General features: G+C 41.6%; 1 protein-coding gene across 6 annotated transcripts in view; it reads left to right on the top strand.

Annotated features, from left to right (window-relative positions):
• The window catches only part of CDH10 (cadherin 10), a 159807-nt gene that overhangs the window by 48998 nt on the left and 85096 nt on the right, over positions 1 to 25713 (top strand). For all 6 annotated transcript variants that reach the window (XM_078391724.1, XM_078391726.1, XM_078391725.1 and 3 more), the window contains exon 2: positions 489 to 872. In XM_078391724.1, the coding sequence (XP_078247850.1) occupies positions 642 to 872 (231 nt within the window). In that variant the 5' untranslated portion in view covers positions 489 to 641. The remainder of the gene's footprint in view (positions 1 to 488; positions 873 to 25713) is intronic.

The raw sequence follows: 25713 nt of genomic DNA, 5'->3' as shown, positions 1-25713 counted from the left end.
TGCCTGTGTGTTAGCCTTTAAGTGCCTCTTGGTAACAAGATTAATAAAACACTGGGTTACTTGTAAGTCAAATCAGGTGGAAAACATTTCAAGTAAAGATTGTGGTATTTAATATGTAAGTGCTAATGGTACATAGCCCTTAGTCTACATGATGAATGTTCTCAGAGACTTTAAATCCAAAAGTTAGAGGTGTGGTGGTTGGAAGTGGGGGCAGGGAAAGCACATTTATCGGAATCCTTTATTTTCCCCAGCTATCTCATTTTATACTAAGGTACTGAATGTATTTTACAAACTTTAGATTATGAAATGATTAGTAGATAGTTGCCATATTGCTATTTGTCTGGGGAGAAATAACCAATTTGCTGTAAGAATTTGCAGTTTCTTGCTGCCAAGAAGGATATGAAATGTAACACAGATAACATTGTGGAATGTTTTAAGGTTACAATTATATGTCTGTGATTATATTTTTCCCTTGTTTGCTTTTAAAGATTTGGGATATGCACAGAGTAGAGATGAGCTGCAAGAAACTGCTTGATTGCATGTTCCACTGAAGACAAAGAACAAGAGCTTGATCTGAGAGGACTTGTCATATTGATCCTGCAGCCAAAGTCACTGGGGAAGACAAACGGCAGTGGAGAACTATGATCATACAGCAAGTCTTATTGCTGGTGCTTCTCTGGGTGTGCCTGCTACACCCTAGTTTGACAGCAATGGTGTTCACCAGAACTTCAGACTATCAGCCCAAAGGTTTTGTGGAACGTGGAGTGGGGAATGATGGAAAAGTTCTTCACCGCCAGAAACGAGGCTGGATGTGGAACCAGTTTTTCTTGCTGGAGGAATATACTGGTTCAGATTACCAATATGTAGGCAAGGTAAGTTTCCTATGTTCTTTTTCTTGTTAATCCCCTGCGTTGCAGTGATTTAATTTTAAGAAATTAATATTGAGGACAAGAGTCCCAAAAGTACACGGACATGTTATTTTGTAGTTTTATTTTTAAATAGTCCACAAATGTTGGAAACGTGAGTAACAGATTGAAACATAAATGTTCTTGTGTGAACAAAATAGTAAAAAAAAGAAAGACAAGGTCTGGTAGCACCTTTAAGATTGACATATTTAGTTTAGCAGAAACTTTCATAATTTACAATCCAATTTTGCAGATGTATTTGGGGAAGTAAATTTTAATCTGTGAAAACTCACATTGAAATAAATCTGTTAGTCTTAAAGGTGCCACAAGGCTCTTTGTCTCTTTTGTCAAGCTGGGATTAGCTTGATTGCCTGTTTCAAAATCCAAAGAATAATGTTTTAATTGCATTTCTTCATTCATTGAAAACATTGATTTCTGTTTGTTTGCTTGTTTGTGAATCCATCCAATTAGGTGTTTTATAAAATGCCATATAATTATGGCAGGTATGTCCTTAGAACTTCCTCTTCTGTTGCTCCATCTTTTATCAGTGCCTCTGTTTCTGATGAGACAGTCCCTCTCACTAATGAACCTGATGAGAAAATAATGGTACCATGAAATGACAAAGGGATTTGTGATTTCACAAATGGAAGAGTGTTATGTTGTGTCAAAACATGGATGAGAAGGGACAATGCTCTGTTCTAGTTACTTCTTGGCTTGATACCTTTTTGGGACTGTGGACCGTCTGAGCCTCTGAGGAAGGCAGGGCACCCCTGTGCTGGCGCGGGCAAGCGTGCGCTCTTGGGCGCATGTGAGAAGTGGTGGGAGAGTGTGCACGTGCGTGCCAGTGCAAGCACTCCCCCACCCCTTTGCGCACATGCAGGAGCGCCTGTGTGCCTGCATGCATGAAGGGGTGGCGGAGCGCTCACACTGGCACACGCAAAAAAAGCAGCTGTGGGGAGGGGAGTGCGTGGGGGGCAGGAGGTCTGTCTCCACAGCCCATTCTGGCTCAAGCCGCAGACCGACACTGGGCTGCGGACTGGGGGTTGACGACCTCTGCTCTAGAATCACAGTTCCATGCATGTTTACTCAAAAACTAATGGATCAGATTTCTGGAGAACCTATTTCTAAGTAGAGGATACTTAGGAATATTTTCTTAGCTATTATTTATTATTTTATCACAAATCTGTATGCAGTGACAAATCTGTAGACATTTCATGGATTCACCACTACAAAAGCACATATTATGTAAATAATTAATTTGACTATAAATTGAAAAAAATTCAGTTTGAAAGTTGATTCCATCATTCCCATATCTTGTCACAGTGCAAACATACTTACAGGAGTCCTTGGGATGAAATTCCTGGCAAGGTTATCAGGAGTTTCTCACTGAGCAGTTTGTAAATGGTGGCAATGTGTTCCTCTGCAGTGAACAGCTCAGAAGAAAATATATGTATGTGGGGTATAAATACTGAACATATTCTTAATTAAAGCAGGGCAGCAGTATCACTGAATGGTGTCATGTGAATTGTGTGCTCAGCACTCCAGAATATTCTATGATGTGCTTTGGAACCTGTGCCAGACACACAAGGATTCCATATGAAACAACTTGAAAAAGAGTCTTTTCAGGCAGTAAATAAGAAAAGAGAAGAGTGATATGGACAGACCTGTAGCTTATATAATTTGTAATCCTGTTAAAATTTCTCCTTTCCTTTTTGGAGGGCATTCAGATACCTGGAGAAGGAGCAGGGTGTAGTTCTGATTGTTCTTGCTCTCCTCCTGATTGCATTGCCCCCACCCCAACTGCTATTCCTTCTGCTCTAAGACCTGGTGCTATTCCTCCCCACCAAATACCCTATTCCTGCCTTCACTCCCTGATCTCCCCAGCCTTTTGCTCCCCACCCATACTGGACAGCAACCTTTTTCATTGTAATGGTGCAATGTTAGACGTGACCAATTCTAAGTAGAACTGTGAGTTCTACCTCTCTTGCTCTCTCCGACACACACACACACACACACACACACACACACACACACACACACACACACACACACACACACACACACACACACACACACAAAGGGTATTGCCTTTCCTATAAGGCAAATTCATGAGACAGTTCACACTGGAAAATTGGTTGGAAATCATTTAAACACAGATGGGAGCCTTCTGCACAATGCCTCTCCACCTCACTTTTAAGAATGCTCTCTTGGTGTTCAAGAGATACCAACTGTGTCATACTTTAATGTAGTAATAATCATGTTCCGACTTATGGTGAATATTTTCAGAGTTTTCCAATTAGAGAATACTCAGAAGTGGCTTACCATTTGTACTTCTAGGGGTGTCCTGGGACTGTGTGGCTTACCCAAGGCCACACAGGTTGGCTCTTCTCCCTCTAGGCACAGTGAGGAATTGAACTTCCAATCTCTGGCTCCATAGCCAGATACCTGCTGTAAATCCCTGAGCTATCCAGTCAGCTTCCAGGCTTTAGGAAGCAGTTAAAGACCTATTTCTTCTTCTAGGGTATTTCCAAAGTACTGGTTATGCCCAGTTTGTGTTCTGAGCTTCTGTTAACAAGTATTTAAATTAGTTATTCGTCCAGTTAAATAAAGTATTATTCCTATTTAGTTTAGGTAAAGGTAAAGGTTCCCCTTAACATTTAGTCCAGTTGTGTCCAACTCTAGGGCACGGTGCTGATCCCCATTTCCAAGCCATAGAGCCAGTGTTTGTCCGAATACATGGTTCTATTTAATCTAGAACCATTCAAATGAGTCCTTTCTAGTTATGATCAATGTTGGATTTAGCACAATATTTTGTATTACATTTTAAGATATTTCAAATGGACAGTGGTGTGTACACTATTCTGATATATTGTTAGGTATTGTAAACATTATAGAAATTGATTTAATAATAATGACAATTATTATACTAGATGTGCTCTCTCTCCCCCCAGAATATTTATGACCTTATAAAATATCCCTTTACACATAAAATAAAAAAATGTTCCAGGGAGAAAACTTTTTTTAACTTTTTGTCTGAAAACATGCCCCGCCTACATTCAAATCCTATTCATATTATCCCATCTTCATTGGCAGCTAATAGGGTTGTCAGATATCAAGACACCAGGAAATTCCTGTGCTTCTCTAGGACTCTAGGTGGGGAGATACGTCCCAGCCTGAGTATCAGTGAAAAAGAAGATGTTTTGATGGTGTTACTGTGAGGTGGCTTTAGTGTGTAGGCACCCATCTGTAGCTATTCTGAAAGAGTGCCATAATTCAGTGGCTCAGTGTGATGTATATGTTTGAGTTGTTCAAACTGGTGTGATGGGCCCAAATGTATATACCCACTATCTTGCACATTCCCCTCAGTGACATCAAAATATTCCTCCTCTCCCTTCCACACCCGATCTCCGGTTTTGGCCCTTAAATCTCTGGGAATGGGGTGCTGCTCACCTGACTGGGTAAAGAAGTGTAGATATTCTCATTTTAACATAGCATGTCTGTTAAACAGGCCCATCTGTATTAACTTCAAAATCAGAATTAATTATTACTGTTGGCTATCAGAAATCATTGTTTAGTGTGCTCTGCATGAGCCTGGAAGATCAAGCAAGTGTTTTCTTCCTCTGTCATCTTCCTTCACAATCAGGAGGAAGACACCAGTATGTTCACTTCTATTTTCATTGAGTTTTGACTTGATATTTTATATGATCCATATTTAATATGAGCCAGGCTAGGGGTCATGGTTTGGGGCTTGAAAAACATGAACTTCTGAAACTAGGGTTTGAATCTAATCAGAATTTGTTACAAAATGAAATTTCCTGGTTTGCACAGTGTGACAAGCTGATATGAAGAATACTGAAAATATACATTGCTGAAAAGGTGGGAAGAAGAGAGGGGCACACAAAGCATCACTCACACTAACTTGTGCACATGTCACCAAACCATGGTATTGCGTGACCTGTAAAATAAGATTGTTTGCGTGTGTGTGTGTGTGTGTGTGTATGGATGGATGGATGGATGGATGGATGGATGGATGGATGGATATATATAAATAAATCAGGTGACTAGACTACAGAACAGCTTAAACCGCTGAAGAAGTTGCTTTCACAAACAGTACTAGATTTATAGCCTTAACCTATGAGGGTTTTCTCAGTCTCTCTTTTTCATACAGCAAGTCTGAAGAATACATAAGAATAATGTGTATATTTTTGAGAGCACTATATGGCATCCAAAGTTTAACAGCCTCAGGCTTCCACATGCCTTAATTGGGCTGGGTTCACAGATGTACACTTACATTAGTGTGCTTTTGCCACATTAGCAACTTATCTGGAGCCATTCAAGGTTAACCAGATAGCTTTATATTCCTGTGCAAATTTTCTAGTTGAGGTTATTCAAGTGCATTCAGGCTCTGCCATTTGAAACAGAAGATCTCCTCCTCCTTGAACTGTCTCTGTTATTAATGAGCATATTATTTTTGCATCTGTGAGTGGAGATTTTGTATGTTATGCTGCTTGATAAGCAGTGGTTTCTCTCAGATGGAACAATAAGCAAATAAATATGGATTTACAATAAGTCATAGAACAGTAGCTCTGAAAGCACTCAATTTATGCCACATTACCCTGACTAAATATCTACATTGCATTAGGTAGCCTTGCTCAAGAATAGATAGTGGAATTAATGCCATGTAATTCAGTGTTACATGTCAGAGTACATATGTTTTATTAATTCAGATAAGCCAGAAAAAATAGAAAAATAATTTGGCCTTTTCTGCTAAAGAAACCCATGCAAAATCTATCTACTGAACACCATAGAATTATGCACAGCATTGGTAAAGTCAGATTGCTTTCCCCATTTCACTCACCCAGCATTTGGGACTAAAAATATGAAGCGTGTCACATCCAGCTCTGCCTGATACTCTAAATCTACAATACAACTTATGTAAAGAGGAAATTAAAACTTCTGTTTTCTGCCCCATAATACAAGAGGGATTCTGATAGGAAAAGGGAGAGGGTAGTAGCAAATTGAGTCTGTATGCAGAGGATCCCTGTTTCAATTCATGGAATCCCCAGGTCAAAGTTAATACAGTTTCTTTGAAACTGCACCAATGGGCTAACAGCTCAGCATGGTATCTGATATGTGAAAAGGGAAATGTTTCAGGAAATTTTTGATATGAATGTATCAGAATTTGTAAATTTCTTCATAGTTGTGGTACAAAGAATGTGAGGGTTCTTAAGAAAAATCAAATATGGGAGAGACTGAATATCTGTATGTTCACATCCAATGTTTGGACACCTTGTCTTTCTACATTATTAATGTTTGTATCTGCCACCCATTACCACAACCTTAATACTTACACAGAAGATACATAAGTGAATCTAAGTTCATTTTCCCCTCATAACCAAGAGGGGAGTGGGGAAAAATGTTTTTTCTGCTAATACTATTGCTGACATAAAAGGTCCCAGACTTTTCAATGTCATGAGGGCACAGAAAATCTTGTAGCAAGTGACAGTTTTTTGTTTGTTTTGATTGATTTGGATGTGGTTATTCAGTGTGTTGAACTTTTTTAAAGATGAGAAAATCTGTAAGTATTCATGAACAGAAAGAATACTGAAGAAGTTGAAAAATGACCATAAGAACTGCTTTTATTTGCTTGAGAAGTGCTTAACTGATGGGAGAAGAAAAATGAGTGGAGTTCTGGGATGCTCCCTTGTTTAGTGCCTCTTTGTGAGTGGTTGTGAATACAAGAAAGTATCCTGTAGACCAGTGGTCCCCAACCTTGGGCCTCCAGATGTTCTTGGACTACAACTCCCAGAAGCCTTCACCACCACCTCTGCTGTCCAGGATTTCTGGGAGTTGAAGTCTAAGAACATCTGGAGGACCAAGGCTGGGGACCACTGCTGTAGAACATCTTGACTGCTGATGTTGGTGTTGTCAACATTTAGTCTGGCCTTGGCTGTGTAAAACCTGACATCCTTTTTCCTGCTAGCAGCACTAGCATATTGGAAGGCAATGTCAACCCATTTTCTGATGTTCTGAATTGTGGAAACAGAATCAGTATGCCACATTCATAAACCAAAGGCGTTTGGAAGGATTTAATTGCTTTGATCAAAGGGAGTGTTTGCACCAGTTATAGATCTACTTAATGTAGAAGTAAACAGAAAGCATCATATTGGGGTAGATGAGATACATAACAGAGTTTAGAATTCTTCTTTGTGGTTTCCATTAATCACATAAAGTGGTGCCTCACATTACAACATTAATTCGTTCCAGCAAAATCACTGTAGAATGAAAATGTCGTAAAGTGAAAATAAAAAAGCCATTGAAACGCATTAAAACCTGGTTAATACGTTCCAGTCGGCTAAGAACTAACCGTCCAGCGAAGATCCTACATAGGGGCGGCCATTATCAGGTGCCTGTGCAGTGAAAAATGCCTCCCAAACACAGCAGGGAGCCATTTTGAGCAACCGGCGGCCATTTTGAAAACCTGACGATCAGCTGTTTTGATCATCGGGAAGCGAAAATCGGTTCCCGAAACAGGGAACCAATCATCACGCAGTGAAATTCCACCATTCAAAATGTCATTTTGAGATCGCTTTTGTGATCGCAAAAACCTCATCGTAATGTGGATTTGTCGTTAAATGGAGTGCCCGTCTTGTGAGGCATCACTGTACATTGGTCCTTCTGCACTTGTATAAAACAATCTTAGGGACATTGCAGAACCTTACCCCTCCTTTCTTTCATATATTGCTCCATCCAACAGTCATTGCCTCAGTTACCTTCTAACTATCACTGGTGCAGTTTCTTGAGTTGTTTTAACTTGACATATTTTATTTATTTATTTATTTATTTATTTATTTAATTTAATATAATTTATATGCCGCCCACTCTACCCAAAGGTCTCTCGGCGGCTTACAACAATTAAAATTCAATACAATAAAATATAAAATGATTAAAATACAATTAAAATACGATTAAAATACAATTAAAATTGCCATCATATAACATACCTGTATATGGTTTTGTCTCCAATTTATACCTGCTTACTTATTACTTGTAGAAATTTTTCTCCACCAAAAATACAGTTGGGTGTCCTTCAAAATCTGTAAGACTCCATCCAAAAACAATTGACCCATGCAGAACAATAAGAGTCTTCTTAGGACAGGTATGAGTCAAATGCCGAATCATCAGAGTAGGTTCATAATAAAGACTAAGTCACAGAAGGCTATGAAAAAAAAATGAATCTGACATCTGCCTCATTGATATTGAAAACACAGAAAAAATCCTCAGATTCAGATGATATTAAAGAATAATTTAAAAAATAACAAATAATTCAAAAAATTTCTGTAGTGGATCATCCATTCACACCTAAACAAATATCAGAATCAAGGGACGCCAGAGTAATAATCTGTCTCAGCTTGATAAAAGAGGAGTAAGCCGGTCGTTCAGGCAGACAGACCCGAATAAAATGAGTGATTCTAAATGGATTGTGAAAGGGACTTCCATAGGATTCCCATTGATTGTTGTTGTTTAGTCGTTAAGTCATATCTGACTCTTCATGACACCATGGACCAGAGCACGCAGGGCCCTCCTGTCTTCCACTGCCTCCCAGAGTTTGGTCAAATTCCTGTTGGTAGTTTCGATGACACTGTCCAACCATCTCATCCTCTGTCGTCCCCTTCTCCTCTTGCCTTCACATTTTCCTAACATCAGGATCTTTTCCAGGGTGTCTTCTCTTCTCATGAGATGGCCAAAGTATCGGATCCTCAGCTTCAGGATCTGTCCTTCCAGTGAGCACTCAGGGTTGATTTCCTTTAGAATTGATAGGTTTGTTATCCTTGCAGTCCAGGGGACTCTCAAGAGCCTCCTCCAGCACCACAATTCAAAGGCATCAATTCTTCGGCGGTCAGCCTTCTTTATGGTCCAGCTGTCACTTCCATACATCACTACAGGAAAAACCATAGCTTTGACTATGCGGACCCTTGTCGGCAAGGTGATGTCTCTGCTTTTTCAGATGTTGTCTAGGTTGTCATTGCTTTCCTCCCAAGAAGCAGGTGTCTGTTAATTTTGTGGCTGCTATCACCATCTGCAGTGATCATGGAGCACAAGAAAGTAACATTTGTCACTACCTCCATATCTTCCCCTTCGATTTGGCAGGAGGTGATGGGACCAGTGGCCATGATCTTAGTTTTTTTGAACTTGAGCTTCAGACCATTTTTGAGCTCTCCTCTTTCACCCTCATTACAAGGTTTTTTAAATTCCTCCTCACTTTCTGCCATCAGAGTGATATTGTCTGCATATCTGAGGTTGTTGATATTTCTTCCAGCAATCTTATTTCGGGTTTAGGATTCCTCCAGTCTGGCCTTTCGCATGATGTATTCTGCATATAAGTTAAGTAAGCAGGGAGACAATACACAACCTTGTTGTACTGCTTTCCCAATTTTGAACCAGTCAGTTGTTCCATATCCAGTTCTAACTGTTGCTTCCTGTCCCACATATAGATTTCTCAGGAGATAGATAAGGTGGTCAGGCACTCCCATTTCTTTAAGGACTTGCCATGGTTTGCTGTGGTCCACACAGTCAAAGGCTTTTGCATAGTCAATGAAGCAGAAGTACAGTGGTGCCTCGCTTAACGGGTGCCCTGTTTAACAACAAATCCACATGGCAATGGCTTTTTTGCGATCGCTTTTGCGATCGCATTGCGATGTTGCCTATGGGGAAAAATCGCTTTGCGATTTTTCCCATAGCCCCATTTTCCCCCAGCTGACCGGCGGGAACTTCCATAGGACCATGGGGGAACCCTCCCCCGTTGTCCTTTGGAAGCTCCCGCCGCCCAGCTGGGCGAAAATGCCGGCGGTGGCTTCTGAAGGACCGCGGGGGAGGGTTCACCCGGGGTCCTTTGGAAGCCGCCACCACCGCCGGCATTTTCGCCCAGCTCAGCGGCTGGGGCTTCGGAGACGGGGGTGAGGGGTGGCTGTGGGAGAGCCGGGAGGCAGGGCAAGGCATGGGTGTTCTGGCGGCCCTCCTCCCGGCGCCGGTGGCTGCAGAGACAGGGGTGAGGGGTGGCTGTGGGAGAGCCGGGAGGCAGAGCAAGGCCTGGGTGTTCCCGGCGTCCCTCCTCTCGGCGGCGGCGGCGGAGACGGGGGTGAGGGGTGGCTGTGGGAGAGCCAGGAGGCAGGGCAAGGCCTGGGTGTTCCAACGGCCCTCCTCCCGAGCCCTCACTTGCCCGTCGCCCAAGGATGCCCGGTGTCTTCCGGGCTGGCTTGCTGGCTGGCTGGCGAGTGAGTGCCGGGTGGATGGCCCACCCCTTCCTGCCCCAGGCGGCTGCCTCCGAGCCCTTGCTCGCCCGCCGCCCAAGGATGCCCGGTGTCTCCTGGGCTGGCTGGCTGGTGAGCGAGCACCGGGTGGATGGCCTGCCCCTTCCCGCCCCAGGCGGCTGCCTCCAAGCCCTCGCTCGCCTGCCGCCCAAGGACGCCCGGTGTCTCCCGGGCTGGCTGGCTGGCTGGCTGGCGAGCGAGTGCTGGGTGGATGGCCCGCACCTTCCCGCCCCGGGCGGCTGCCTCCGAGCCCTCGGAGAGAAGTAACCATTCTTAATGTTTTTATCTTCAGGGGAGGAAGTGGGAATGGTACCTGAAGTACCTCTATTCCCAAGACCTACAAGGCCTGAAACTCTTCATTGAAAGCAGCATCAACCGTGTGTCTCAGACTTCTCAAACAAAACCAGACAAGTGATCAAGAGCAATAGACTTATTCTTGCAGACTCTTGTGGCTACCCAAACCATAACACTGGATGCTGATAGACTCAAGATGGGGGCCTTTTTTGTGGCTTTGTTATCAGCATCGCCAAAGGACGCTCAGTGTCTCCCGGGCTGGCTGGCTGGCTGGCTGGCGGTGCTTTGCCATGATCGGTTCCCTGCTTGGGGAACCGATCATGGCAAAGCAATGCTTTTTTAACAGCTGATCGGCAGTTTCAAAATGGCCACTCGCTGTTTTCTGGACGGATTCCTTGCTTAAGAGGCACCGAAAATGGCCGCCCCTATGGAGGATCTTTGCTGAATGGTGGGTTTTTGCCCCATAGGAACGCATTAAACAGGGTTTAATGCATTCCTATGGGGTTTTTTTGTTCCGTTTAGCGATGTTTCCGGATAGTGACGTTAATCCTGGAACGGATTAACATCGCTATGCGGAGCACCACTGTAGATGTTTTTCTGGAACTCTCTAGCTTTCTCCATAATCCAGTACATTTTAGCAATTTGCTTTCTAGTTCCTCTGCCCCTTTGAAATCCAGCTTGTACTTCTGGGAGTTCTTGGTCCACATACTGCTGAAGCCTGCCTTGTAGGATTTTGGGCATAACCTCCCTCGCATGTGAAATGAGTGCAAGTGTATTGTAGTTGGAGCATTATTTGGTACTGCCCTTCTTTGGGATTGGGATGTAGACAGAATTTTTCCAATCCTCTGGCCACTGTTGAGTTTTCCAAACTTGCTGGCATCTTGCATGTCGCACCTTAACAGCATCATCTTTTAAGGTTTTAAATAGTTCAACTGGAATGCCATCACCTGACCTTGTTGTTAGCCATGCTTTCTAAGGCCCACTTGACTTTGTTCTCCAGGATGTCTGGCTCAAGGTTAGCAACCACACTATCTGAGTTGTCCGGGACATCCAGATCTTTCTGGTATAAATTATTGGCACCCTTAACTTAATATTTGGTAGCACCCTTTGGAAAAAATGACTGAAATCAGCCGCTTCTTGTAACCATGAATGAGTTCCTTACACCTCTCTACTGGAATTTTGGACCACTGTTCTTTTGCAAACTGCTCCAGGGTCTTCAGATTTGAAATACACCTTCTCCCAACTGCTGTTTTGAGATCTCTCCATATGTGCTCTATGGTATTCAGATCCAGACTCATTGCTGGCCATTTCAGAGCTCTCCAGCGCTTTGTTTGGAAACATTTCTGAGTGCTTTTTGAAGTGTGTTTCATGTCATTGTCCTGCTGGAAGACCCATGACCTCTGGTGGAGATGCAGCTTTCTGACCCTGGTCAGTATGTTGTGCACCAAAATTCTTTCGTAATCATCAGATTTCATGATACCATTCACACAGTCAAGGCATCCAATGCCAGAAGCAGTGAAGCAACCCCAAAACATCTTTGAACCTCCACCATGTTTGACTGTAGGAACTGTGTTCATTTTTTTAATGCCTCATTTCTTTTTCTGTAAACAGTGCCATGATGTCCTTGACCAAAAAGCTCTACTTTTGAGTAGACCCAGTCTAGATGGGTAGGGTATACATCTAATAAAATAAATAAATAAATCTGTCCACAGTACATTCTCCCAGAAGGATTGTGGTTTTGTCACATATGTTATGGCATACTCCAGTTTTGCTTTTTATGCCTTTGTGTCAGCAGTGGTGTCCTCCTAGGTTTCCTACCATAGTGTCCCTTTTCATTCAGATGGTGACAGATAGCGCAAACTGACACTTGTACCCTGTGTCTGCAGATCATCTTGAATTTGTTGGGAAGTTAATCTGGGTTCGAACAACCCTTTGTTGTAATTTTTCAGTAATTTTGCTCTTCTGCCCACGTCCAGGGAGGTTAGGTACAGTGCCATGGGCTGTAAATCTCTTGATATTGCACACTGTGGACACAGGATCCGGAGCTGGAGTCCTGAAGGCAGCATGTGTCGTTCTGCCAACTCCTGCGACGTTGCTGGAACCAGTTGTATTGGCTCTTGCCTTTCCATTGGACCATTTCAGCAATGTGGAGAGGGGGGGATCTGCTGCTTGGGTAACAGCCTATCCTCCATATTACCTTACCCGGGCTTCATGCTCTGGAGAGGACACTCCTCGATTCAGAGCATGTTACCATAGTCTCTCGAGACTGAAGGATGCCTATACCTATATTCTTATCTCCTGTTTTTGATGTCTTCTAGTTCTGTTAGGTGCCTACAATTTTTGTCCTTTATCATGTCCATCTTTGCACAAAATGTTCCTTTAACATCTCCAATTTTCTTGAACAGATCTCTGGTTTTTCCCTTTCTATTCTTTTCCTCTATATCTTTGCACTGTTCATTTAAGAAGGCCCTCTTGTTTCTCCTTGATATTCTTTGGAATTCCACATTCAGTATTCTGTAACTTTCCCTATCTCCCTCGCATTTTGTTTCCCTTCTGTGCTATTTGTAAAGCCTTGTGGGACAGCCACTTTGCTTTCTTGCATTTCCTTTTCTTTGGCATGGTTTTTGTTGCTGTCTCCTGTACAATGTTACGAACCTCCATCCATAATTCTTCAAGCACTCTGTCCAATAAATCTAGTCCTTTAAATCTGTTCTTCAGTTCCACTGTGTATTCAAAAGGGATTTGGTTAAGATTATACCTGACTAGCCCAGTGGTTTTTCCTACTCTCTTCAGTTTAAGCTTGAATTTTGCTATAAGAAGCTGATGATCAGAGCCACAATCAGCTCCAGGTCTTGTTTTTGCTGACTGTAAAAAGCTTCTCCATCTTTGGCTGCAGAGAACATAATCCATTTGATTTCAGTAGTGCCCATCTGGTGATGTCCATGTGTAGATACACCTCTTATGTGATGGGAAAGAGTATTTGTGATGACCAGCTTGTTTTCTTGACAAAACTCTATTAGCCTTTGCTCTGCTTCGTTTTGAACTCCAAGGCAAACTTACCTGTTGTTTCCTTTATCTCTTAACTCCCTACTTTAGCATTCCAGTCTCCTATAATGAGAAGAACATCTTTCTTTGGTGTCAGTTCTAGAAGGTGTTGAAAGTCTTCATGGAATTAATCAATTTCAGCCTCTTCAGCATCAGTGGTTGGTACATAAACTTGGTTTACTCTGATGTTGAAAGCTCTGCCTTGGATTCGTGTTGAAATCATTCTATCATTTTTGAGATTGTATCCCAGTACAGCTTTCCCCACTCTTTTATTGACTGTGAGGGCTACTCCATTCCTTCTACAGGATTCTTGCCCACAATAATAGAAATGATAATCATCAGAATTGAATTTGCCCATTCCCATCCATTTTAGCTCACTGATGCCCAAGATTTCAATGTTTATTCTTGCCATCTCCTGTTTGACCACATCCAGATTACCAAGGTTCATAGATCTTACATTCCAGGTTCCTATGCAGTATTTTTCTTTGCAGCATTGGACTTTCCTTTCACTTCCAGGCACGTCCACAGCTTAGTGTCCTTTCGGCTTTGGTCCAAACACTTCATCATCTCTGGAGCTACTTGTACTTGTCCTCCACTCTTCTTCAGTAGCATGTTGGACACCTTCTGACCTGAGGGGCGCATCTTCCAGCGTCATATCTTTTAGCCTTTTGTTTCTGTCCAGTGGAGTTTTCTTGTCAAAGATACTTGAGTGGCTTGCCAGTTCCTGCTCCAGGTGGATCGCTTTTAGTTAGAATTCTCCACTATGACCTGTCTGTCTTGGGTGTCCCTGCATAGCATAGCCCATAGCTTCTCTGAATTACTCAAGCTCCTTCGCCATGACTAGGCAGCAATCCATGAGGGGGCCCATTGGTTGGTATTGATCATCAAAACATCATTTGAAGTTAATGTCAAGATCACACTGAGCTCCAATAAACAAAGGTGTAAAAATGATCTAATTGGTAGGAGAATTTATTCTACAGCAGCTTTAGGAATTGGAGTTACAAATTATCAAGCAACAATGGGCGCACACCATTACTTTTTATGGAACAAACTTCAACCTCTAATCATGAGCCTTCCAGAGGACAAAAGGATTCTAGCATTAACATTCCAGCAAGAGACTCTGTTGATTCCATCTCAACAGATACATTCTGCTAGACATTCCATGGACTATTTAGCAAAGCATATGGGTGCAGTGTTAGAGGTAAGAATGTACACATGTTTGAGATAATCAGGAGCATCATAAGAGTCCAGGAGTAGAACAGAGGAATTACTCTTTGATGGTGAGAGCCTACTCAATACTCAAATTGATGATTTAATGGAAGATTTACATAAAAAGAGAAACATGTTGAAACTATGGGTTTCACATCTCAGTATTCACAGATACAATACAGAAGTCCATGGAAGGGACAATGTAGTTACTTGAGAAGAAGATCATCAGCTGAAATAAAATGACTTGGCCATGTTCAGGTAACTCAAAACATGGCCAAGGTACAAGACTCTAACAACATTTGCAAAAAAGAGTGAATATTCATTGAAACAACAGTTTTGACTTGTGTATTCCCAAGACCAACATTATAGAAAAATCTCTCTTTGAATCTAACACTAGAATCTTACATTCAATTTAGCCTAGTGCCTTTTTGCAACACATGGTACTCCATCACCATTGACCAATGGGTGCTTAGTATCATATCCTATCCTATGGTTATGCTGTCAGATTCAAAATATTTCCACCTGTTGGCCTTTTTTATCAACAATACTATCAAAAGTTCTAGAAGAGGAGATCAAGACATTGCTTCAAAATCATACAATTAAGAGAGTTGCTCATAGCCTTAAAAACAATGGATTCTACTCCTGACATTCTAAAATACCAAAAAAGGATGGATTTACTTCCTATTCTGAATTTGAGGAAGGACAAGAGTTACATCAAAGCAGAAAATTCTGGATGTTAACACTATCAAATATACTGCATCTTCTCAGGAAAAGAAACTGGTTCACAGTTGTCGATTTGAAAGATGCTTAATTCTACATATCAGTCAGACTGTCATCACTTCCTGTAGTTTTCCTTGGGTCACCAGATATATGAATTCAAGGTATTCCCTTTTTGTCACTGGTGCCAGAATATTTGAGGGTTAAGGGAATGAATGTGTTGCATTACACAGATTATTGGTTAATTATAGCAAATTTGTTTGTATGTTTGTGTGTATGAATACATGGATCTTGAACAAATCAGTGGAACAAATCCAAACCTGTTCTTCAGACCATTTTCCATTCCTACCAGAAAATCTCATTCTCTTATGTCATACCCTTAGGGTGATTCATATAAATTTCAGTGCTCACAAAATATAAGTCAACAGCCACCTCTTGTCAGCCTTGACAAGAGTTTTTAGAGTGGCACCTTATAGTTAATAATCCCAGTGAAACCAAAGAGCCTTGAATATCATTCTAGTGACCATAAAGAAACCTAACACAAGATTGAGAAATGGAATATTACTGAGTTTGTAATTGTTGTACAGCAGAACTGCATGAAGCATATTGTGGGCTGTTTGATAATGAGGTGGTGGGGCTGAAGGAAGGAAGGAAGGAAATAAGGAAAGCAGAGCATTCATTAACACCCAAGGAACATGGTGCTGGGTAGTGGTGAATTTCTCAAATAAAGTTGTTTATTTGCAAGTGAAAGATGGTGTTAATAACAATTCTCAGCTAGCACCTCCTAGCTGAGAACTTAAGTGACTTATTGTAGACATTGTGCCAATCTCAGTATCTTTCAAAAACTTTGCTGTATAGTTTGTTATTGTTATTATTTTGTGTTACTGTAATGAGGAAGAATAGACATAGCCTCAATGGCTTTATTTATTCACTTTATGAGATTTCTTCAGGAAGGTTCTTCAGGGAAAAATTCTTCTCCCCAGATACTGGTATACTATTTTATCTTCTATGCACCGCAGTACCAAAGTATTATTGATATAGAATTCTTTCATTTAAAAAAATGAAAATAAAAAAATCAGTTTTTGCAAGACTGTGAAGCATAATATTCAGCCATTTTTTAAAAGATTGTTTCTTTTTTCCTCCCGCTTACAGATTGCTTCTGCACATAAGTGCCTAGGCATATTGATTAGAACATCAGCACACACAAAAATGTTAGTGCACTCATACATATCTGCACTGATCAACAGTGCAAATTTAGGCACTGTATTTTCAAAATTAATGTACTATAGTCTGCAGGATTTCCCTGAGCCAGAGTTTTGAGGATTTTAGCCAAAAAGCCCCTGACATTTCAAGTGTCTATAATCAATTTCAGCTGAGAAATAATGGCTTCTTTCAGACATAATGAAGATGGAGGAAGTGGCTGAGTGAGGTTATGTTCTATAACTGCAAGGCATTATGGGTCTGGTTGCTTCCCTGCCTGCCATACTCCAAATAAGAAAACAAAATTCTAACTGTATATAGGCAATTGCTGATTTGCTGCATCAGTTATTTTTTTAAAAAATAATCTTTTTTCCCTCTTCTCTTAAAGGGGCGGTCAAGAAACTGCCTGCAGCCAAAGCTGCCACTGTGGATTTGACTGTGGCCATTTTCTCAACCATCCCTTTATGGCAAGGCAAAGAAAAGTTTTTAGTTTAGATATATATCCTGAAAGCTGGCGATTCCTGGAAGCTGGCAATTTCACCTCCGCTGGCCCCGTGGGGGGGGGAGCGGGGGAGCCTCCAAAGGGTCCAAGAGTGCCTTCCAGGACCCTTTAGAGGCTCCCCCACCCCCATGAACCTAGTGAGCTGAAATGGCCAGAATATTTTTTTCTGTTTTCCTCCCCTAAATATGAAGTGCATCTTATGGAGAGGCGTGTCTTATGTAGTGAAAAGTATGGTAATTTGCTAATAGTGTAATTACTTATCATGCCACTTCATGATATTGGCAGATTGAAAGAGGAAGGCTTGTTTTGCCTTGTTTTGCGATCAGACATGCTGTACTGATCCAAACCTGAGTGCACCAGAAGATGTGAAGCCCCTTTACAGAAGTCAGAAAGGTGCAGGTAGGAATGCTCTGAGGGCAGGCTGGTGTGCTCCAGGAGACATTGTCTGATTTTTGTCTTTAAAGAGTGTCCCTGCAGTGCTCCAAATAGTGAGTTAAACAGCCTATGTAATCAGACTCTTAGTTTTTTTGTGAGACTCCTCTGCCAAAAACAGAGGATGATCTCATGAAGAATAATTTCTGATCTATTGCAATAGAAGAATCTGAGTTAGAACTTAGAGAAAATTTTAGAGACATTATCAAGGCTGGCAATTCTGCATCTGTCCATGGTCTGTAGCAAATAAAGGTTCTCCATAGATGCCTTTAGATGATGGCATCAGTATTCTAGCTGGAATACAGATTCTGTGCTTCTATTCCACAATTCCAAAAGAATGTGTTAATATTGGAATGTCCCATGTTTATAGCAGTAATAAACACGAGACACTTGCGTTCCAATGAGTTCTGTTTTGATTACCACCTTCCCTCTGTAATTGCCTCCCCAACCATGGAATAAAGACACGAGACAAATAAAATGGGTTAAAACATGGGCCACTCTTTAATTATTGTAATTCAAATTTGCCATCCTTTGGCAAAGGGTGGCCTGCCATAGTGCAGAAACAGGTAAATTGCAGAGGTCTCCAAGTATCTCTTAATCAACAAATGGGCGAGTCCCTGGCCCCAGGTTCTTGCGGTCTTAAAGACTGCAAGAACCCGTCGAGATGCAATTTGACCACCCCTGGACCTCGAGCTATCTTTACTTGATTACTCTTGGTCCAGTAGTGGCCCAGCACATCTTTTCCCCCAATCACTGTAATCACACAATCTGCAGCGCTGGGAGGTCCAATGGACTGTTAGCTTACCTGATTTTGCAGTGGGACTCACCAGAAAAAAACTGTTTTTTTCTGCACTACCCACCAGTGTGACCAGATTTCCAGCTCAAAAAATTCCAACACCTGATTCCAGTGTGAAATAGGCGAAAAATCCCATCATCCAAGGGCCAATCAGGATGAAGGTCAAAAATTCCTATCCGGCCCCAAGGACAACCAAAAAATTCTCACTAGAATATACGGTGGGCAGGTGGGTGCCAGAAAAGGAAGAGAGTGGCTAGAGGGGGGAATGCCCCTTAAATAACTTGGCATTCCCCCCTCTTTTCCAGTAACTGTTGTGAGACCTTAAGGTATTGTGCTATGCATGCAGGGAGGCAAAGGGTGAGCCACGCTGCTGAAGCCTTGGCTCGGCAGCAGCTCTAGCATTGCCCTCCCAAACCCGGAATAAAGACATGAGACAAATAACAAATAACACAGCATAGAGACTAGCTCAGCTAAGTCCCATGCCTGCCATCAAGCCGCTCAAGCTCAACAAGCAGGCCCCCTTGATGTCTTCCAAGAAGACATCTAAACCCAAATCAGGCAGATGGACTGCATCATTCTGAAAAAACTCAGGCCTATTCAATCAGATCCTCTGGTGACCAATCACTGATCCAAGGCCACTGCAGACCGCTCTGCACACCTCACAGTTAACACCCCCGCATGCCATGTCGAAGTTGAGGAAAAACCTGGCGTCTGTCCATGCCAATTGAGGGATGATCGTAGACCACACATTATGCATGACCGGGTACCTGGCCTTCAACCATTTCAGGTCACGTATAATGTCCAGAATCAATGCCTTACCAGGATGCCTGGCCAAATCACTGCCTTCAAGGTGCACCATGAACACATCCAGTGGAGACTAGCCAAAGGCTGCCACCCTGCATAGCTCGCTCCACAGCATGCCACACAGCCCTTTCCATGCAATGTGCACCTGGCTCTGAGACCCAGGTCATTCTGCCTTGGGGATGCAGCAGCATAACACTCTGCCCAGTATACATAGCTGTGGCCGATAATCATGATGTCCCTCTGTCTCACCAACCCTATGGGACCTGTGAAGACATAACAAGACCAGGCCCTTGCCTAGACATCAGGGAGTATTCTTATATATCTGCAATAACTGGATGAAGACCACCGACCAATTTCCTCTGAGCTATAACCCAGGGCTGCTTCAGTGGAAGCTGCACCGATTCTGAAGGAGTGAGTGCCAAACCTCATACCTTGGACACCTATCCTGCCTAACACTAAATCCATCAATTTCCAGAATTGATACTTTGTCAAAGGCGAATTATCAGTATGCTGAAAGAAATAGCCAAGGTCCTGCCCTCTAACCTTCAAATATGTCTGCGTGGCTTTCACAGAGCAGATGCTGTTCATGCTGCACTCTCCTAGGGTGAGTTGGGTACCCTTGCCTAGCTGATCAGCCTTGGATCACCTAATAAAAATTTCCACCTTCCCATCTTCAGCCTTAACGTCCTGCCATTGCAGAGCTAGCCTAGCCTTGTCATTCTTTCTGGATGCAGCTGCCTCTCTAATTCTAAAGGCCCCAAAGAATGTCATTAATGACGCCACTTTAAATAGGACCATTTCATACTTTTCCCTACACAAGACTTCCCACTGCCTCAAATGCGCTCTAACAACACAGGCAATATGGGGGTCCTAGTATCTTGGACTCTACCCCTCTCTTTGGATCATCCTTCAATCATCTTTTTATGCGGTAATCCCCTGAGTAATCTGGATAGCCATTAACCTTAGCATGAAAGGCCAATGCTGACAACCTGCCCTGTATAGTTCCAGGTGCCAGTACCTTTCTATTTAAGCAAATTGTTGAAAATCCTCAACTGGTGCCGGCCAAGTTGACATCCTTCTTTCTTTTACTTCCTTATCTATCTTACCCTGGACAACACCTTACATCCCATGCACTGATCAGAGGTTCCCTGCAAAAAATGTTCTGTGCTCCCCCACTGCTGGGATCCTAAAACCATACTTGAAACCCTCTAATAGGTAGGTAGAATCCTCCCTATGGGAGTAGGAACTTAACCATGTTTCCAAAGCTGTGACCTTAATTGGGCTGGGTCCCTTTTCCAGCAGTATCCCTGCCACTGTTGGGTTTTTTACTGCCCTCTGTGCCCTTGTTCTGTCATTGAGTACTGGCCCTAAAAATGTTGAATTTGGGTACTGTCCTCTGCACGTGGAACAGTCATGCCTGAAGTGTCATGGTCTCTTTGTACAGGTGCCATTGGAGTTGTACTCCCAACAGAGTAGGCGGGGCTGAACCAAGAGCAACCTTCCTATTCAAATGCTCGCTATCAAACCTGTCACCAAAATTTGGCTTAGCAGGGGTCATGTGCTGAAGCCACAGACCCGGCAGGCTCTCATCCCAACAAAGATTTGGGTGAATTGCGCTCCACATATGGAACAATTCCTCATAATGAAGCCATGCCTGCCCAGCAAAATCAACATAGGCCCTATAAATTCAATCTAGATATTGAAAGAGGGATTGATGGCTGAGCGTTAACTATCACCCCGGCATAAAATCAGAAACCCAATTTGACCGTGTCCTGTCAGGTTTCTTTCTTCTATGTCTTTCTTTCTCCTTCTCGTCTTCCTTCTTGAGCTCCTTCTTCTCTACATTTCTATTCAATAATTCAAACACGTCCACATATTCTCTTTTTTTTCTTGCATTGCTGGGGTGAGATGGTCGCCCAAAGGCATTGAGTAGTCAGCCAAAGGCAATGGCACAGTATTATAACCCGTGTCAGGGACACATGGGTAAGGCCAAACCCCTGTGCTAGCCGCAGTGTTAAGTTGGGCTGGTAATGTGAAAGGAGGGTATGGAGAGCCCCAACCGCTGAGTTGTGGACTGGAGCATGGCCATGCAGTGTTAGGAAGCCTACCACTTTGTAACTCATATGGTGTGTAAACTGTGTGGTTAAATTGACCACCACCAGCCCAAGGCCAGGTGGGGATTGGTGAGTACGTGCCCAGTGCGACAGCCAACTCACCTGATGAAGTTGTTGCCATACTTGGTTCCTCCCCCATGTATAGCCTGTCAGGGCTGACATCATCGATTTCCTCTAGCACCTCCTGACTCATGGTAACTGTTTCAGGCATCACAGTAGTTGATGACCTTCTATCCTTTTCCATATGCCAAAACCATGGTGTCGATGAAGCCCCATCTGCCTCACGTCTGGTGGTTCCTACATGTTGCTGCTCTGCCTCAAGAACAGCAAATCTAGCCATTAGATCATGGGCTGTTGCCTTAAGTTTGATCCTACGGTGGCTCTTGGTATCTCTGGCTCATCTGTGTGACTGGACCTCACATGGCTGTGGAGCTTGTCTTGCCAGCCGTTCAGCCTCTAATGCAGAAATCTTTTCCTGTAGTTCCTGCCATACCAGCCAGGATTCCTTGTCACAAGAGGATTGAGAAGTAGACACCTGGGGATCTGGCCTTTTCTTGGCCAGCTGTTTCCTCTTCTTGCTGCCCTGGCTCTTCCACAATGCCATTATGACCCTTGTATTCAAAATGTAGAATAGCTCACAATTGCCTCAGCAGTACAGTTGCCAAGTCAGATGATGATTCTTATCTGTACAGAATAGACAGGTAACCTGTTGATGATTCCAGCTATGTGCCTCTGTAAAGGCAACCAACCCTGCTTACACGGGAAGAACAAGCTGGTTGCTAATTAACACTAATAACTAATTGTTATTTTAAATAGATGCAATCACTATAACTTGGATTCCTTAAATTAACACCCTCTAGCTGCTTACCAATCCACTTGGTACGAGGAAGAAAAGGGGGTCCTTAAATGTCTACTAAAAGATTTAGAACCCTAGCTATTTAAATCCCTTTGATTGTTATTTGCTACCTAATTAATTAATTGTCTTAATCAAATGTGCTTCTAATTAATTTTTTATCAATTTAAATAAACTAATTTAATCTGTTCTATTCATTATTTATTATTTTAATTAATTTAGTTGACTGTATTTGTTATTTTCCAAACAACTAATTAACGTTAATATCAAAATTAATTTATTATAATAGTGTGTAAATTTATTAATAATTAAATTGTTTAATTTATTTTAATTACTTTGATTTACCATTAGTGGTGATGGTATTGTGAATTTTTATTTAATTTTGATTTAAACTATTTATTTTATTTTATTTATATTCAATGCAAGCCTATTGTGGCTGCTAGGCCCTGTATAGTGCAGGCCTCATAGCCAAATTAGCCCACCACGGGCCACTCCAAGCTGCCGTGAACAAAGAGAAGCGGTGTGTGCGCACAAATTTGAATCAAGCAACATTTGAGACCTGGGAGCCACATCATCATCATCATCATCATCATCATCATCATCATCATCATCATCATCATCATCATAGCCCGCTCATGTTTGAGCACAGCTGGCATGGGCCGTGCTGCCGCCCCACCCAAGCTTCACGATTCTCCCAAAAGACACAGAACTTAAATTATGCTTAATTAAATTAAAAAGAATTTAACAGTAAATAAGTAAATAGAACCCTGAGAGGGAGCCGATGCTATCCTCCATTCCTCCAGGAACAATTGCTGAGTGTGTCACAGTTGTTTCTCTTGCAGCAGAGCTCTCTCCTTGTCGTTTGCCAGAAAAAGAACAGGGTGGCTAGAGGGGGGAATGCCCCTTAAATAACTTGGCTTTCCCCCCTCTCTTCCAGCAACTATCATGAGAACTTAAGGTCTTGCGGTATCCGTGCAGGGAGGCAAAGGGCGAGCCACACTGCTGAAGCCTTGGCTCGGCAGCGGCTCCGACAATTGTTCCTGAATAATGGCTTAAGTTCCTCCTCAGTTATATTAAGATTTTTGAAGATGCTTGGATATTGATATGTTTTCTGTTCCTCTAAGTATTGGATAAACTGTTAGTTAGTGCACTTGTGGTTATTGCCCTCTGATAATTTGCCTCTTTTCATGTGGATAATAGCACATTGATTGACACCAAAATACATCTATACTGTAGGTCTCAGCAATGTTTAAGAGACTATTCAGTTTATCAGAAGAGCTTGCAAATAATACTGTTCATGTAAATTAAATGTGGAACACTGAGGTCATTTCTCTGATAATTAGGCTTGTAGCCTTTAAGTGTTATCAGTTTGAAGCCAAAGGATTATATAGCTTTGTGCACCGTGATGTTTGCTTAATCTTCTTTCCCAGCTCCTAAATGTTTTTCCCCTTTCTTTTTACTTTTTCTTGTGGGATGTAAATCTGCAATTTCACTCAGATTAGCCACCTATTATAGTCCTAAGGCTGATGTACATTTTTCCCAATACTGCTGGAGGTTCTGTCAATGGAAAACTATTGTTCTGTTAAGGTCTATAGGGTGTGCAAGTCAAATTAAAAATGGTTGAAGGGAGATAGATGATATTCATCTTTTCACCCATGAAGTAATTATTTCCTAAAAACTGATATATTTAAATATGCTTCCTAACTAATGAAACTGATGAATATGCACTGCATGTACATGTAGGAGGTATATTGGATTTTATTATTGGACTATAATTTTTTAGCAATAGCTGTCATAGGGTGAAGGGGGAAACATTCCAATAATTCATAACCAGCACAGCAGATATATTATGTTCACAATCCTGAAATCATTTACTCTAAGATGTCTCATGGCAATATCAACATACTCATTTGAGAATTGTAGTTTAAATGTTGGCTTCATGCACAAGCAAATAATCCAAGAAATGCCAGATCATCCTACAAAATTGTATATACTTAGGATCTTGGTCATTCTTTAGCATTCTCTAAGTACAGTTGTGCTCTCACCCTCATTGAGTAACAATACAGTTTTATAAACAATGTGCATTCATATTTAAATATAATAAATATATTAGCTTGTATCACAAATAATTCTCAAACATTATTAAAATAAGTCCCCTAGTAGCTGAGAAGAGATTTAGAAGTACACAGGTTCTATTTATTTATTTATTTATTTATTTATTTATTTATTCATTCATTCATTCATTCATTCATTCATTCATTCATTCATTCATTCATTCATTTCATTTATACCCCGCCTATCTGGTCGTTGCGACCACTCTAGGCGGCTTACAACTGGAATTTGAATGTTAATGACCATTTATGAAACCTTTTGTCCCAACAGCATTCTATGTACTAGTAATGTAAAGTTGTACTTGGAAGCAGCAATATTTATTCTATAGTTTACTTGTGCTCTTAATGTTTTTCTTATTACAAGTTTTAGTACAATAGTTGCTTAAGGCTTTTTAATTATTGTAATAATTTATTATTTGGCTTTTAACTTTGTTCCTTTTAAATGTTGTAACCCACCTTGGATCCTTCGGGAGAAAGGTCTCATATAAATCATATATTAATTTGAAAATGTAGCAAAAAGGAAGTGAAATGATTATATAGTTTGAATCTATTTACTATTTCTAATACTTACTCACAGAATTTTTCATCTTGAAAAAGAGTCATCCTGTTAAAAAATTGTTAACTGGTATGAACTTTTGTTTGCTCTTGCATGTGACTATGCCTCTTCATCACCAGCAGCATTAGCAGAACACCTTGTGTTTTACATAAAATGCTCTTTACTCTAAAGTATGAACCACCATGCTTTATTCAAAATATCTTGCACAGAATAAATAGACTACTATTTTCTTGCTTAGAAAGAATGCAGAAGGGAAATTGATTACCCCCACCTCTACCCTCACTGCTGAAGGAGCTCCTTCTTCTGTGGCTGTTCTCACACTGGTTGCAAGATCAGTCACACAGTAGTGAGACTACTGTAGAGGGGGGTGGGACTCCTTGCACAAATTTCCTTCCAGTTTGTGTTTAGGCAACAGGACACCTGACAAATATTTTCTTTTGTAAAACAACAGTTTTTTGTGAATTTTCTACAAAAATCTTGAAATGCCAAAAACACACACCAGTTTGTAATCTTTCCCATAGGGGAGAAAACTTAAGAAACCCCCATGAGAACAAAATAAGCAAACACATACAAATAATTGGACACAAGTATACAGGATATATATTATTAGACGCTAGTATATCACTGGATCTGAGATTCCTGGAAGATACCTAGTCATTATATGGAAACAAACTACAGTAATACGTTGCAAGCTGTTCTGCCATGTACAGAACTGTGACCCAGTGTCCACCAAGATTTAGCAATTTGAAGGCCATCAGAGATTGCTGAGCTGCCATCATCTTTCCTTATGACTACTGTGGCTGAGCTTGATGGTAACTGGAGTACAACAATCATACCTTCCCTTAGCTTCCCAAACTTTTTTTG

The sequence above is a fragment of the Pogona vitticeps genome, chromosome 4, assembly GCF_051106095.1.
Source record: "Pogona vitticeps strain Pit_001003342236 chromosome 4, PviZW2.1, whole genome shotgun sequence".
Taxonomy (NCBI): Eukaryota; Metazoa; Chordata; class Lepidosauria; order Squamata; family Agamidae; genus Pogona; species Pogona vitticeps.
This window is presented reverse-complemented; position numbering and strand designations above follow the sequence as displayed.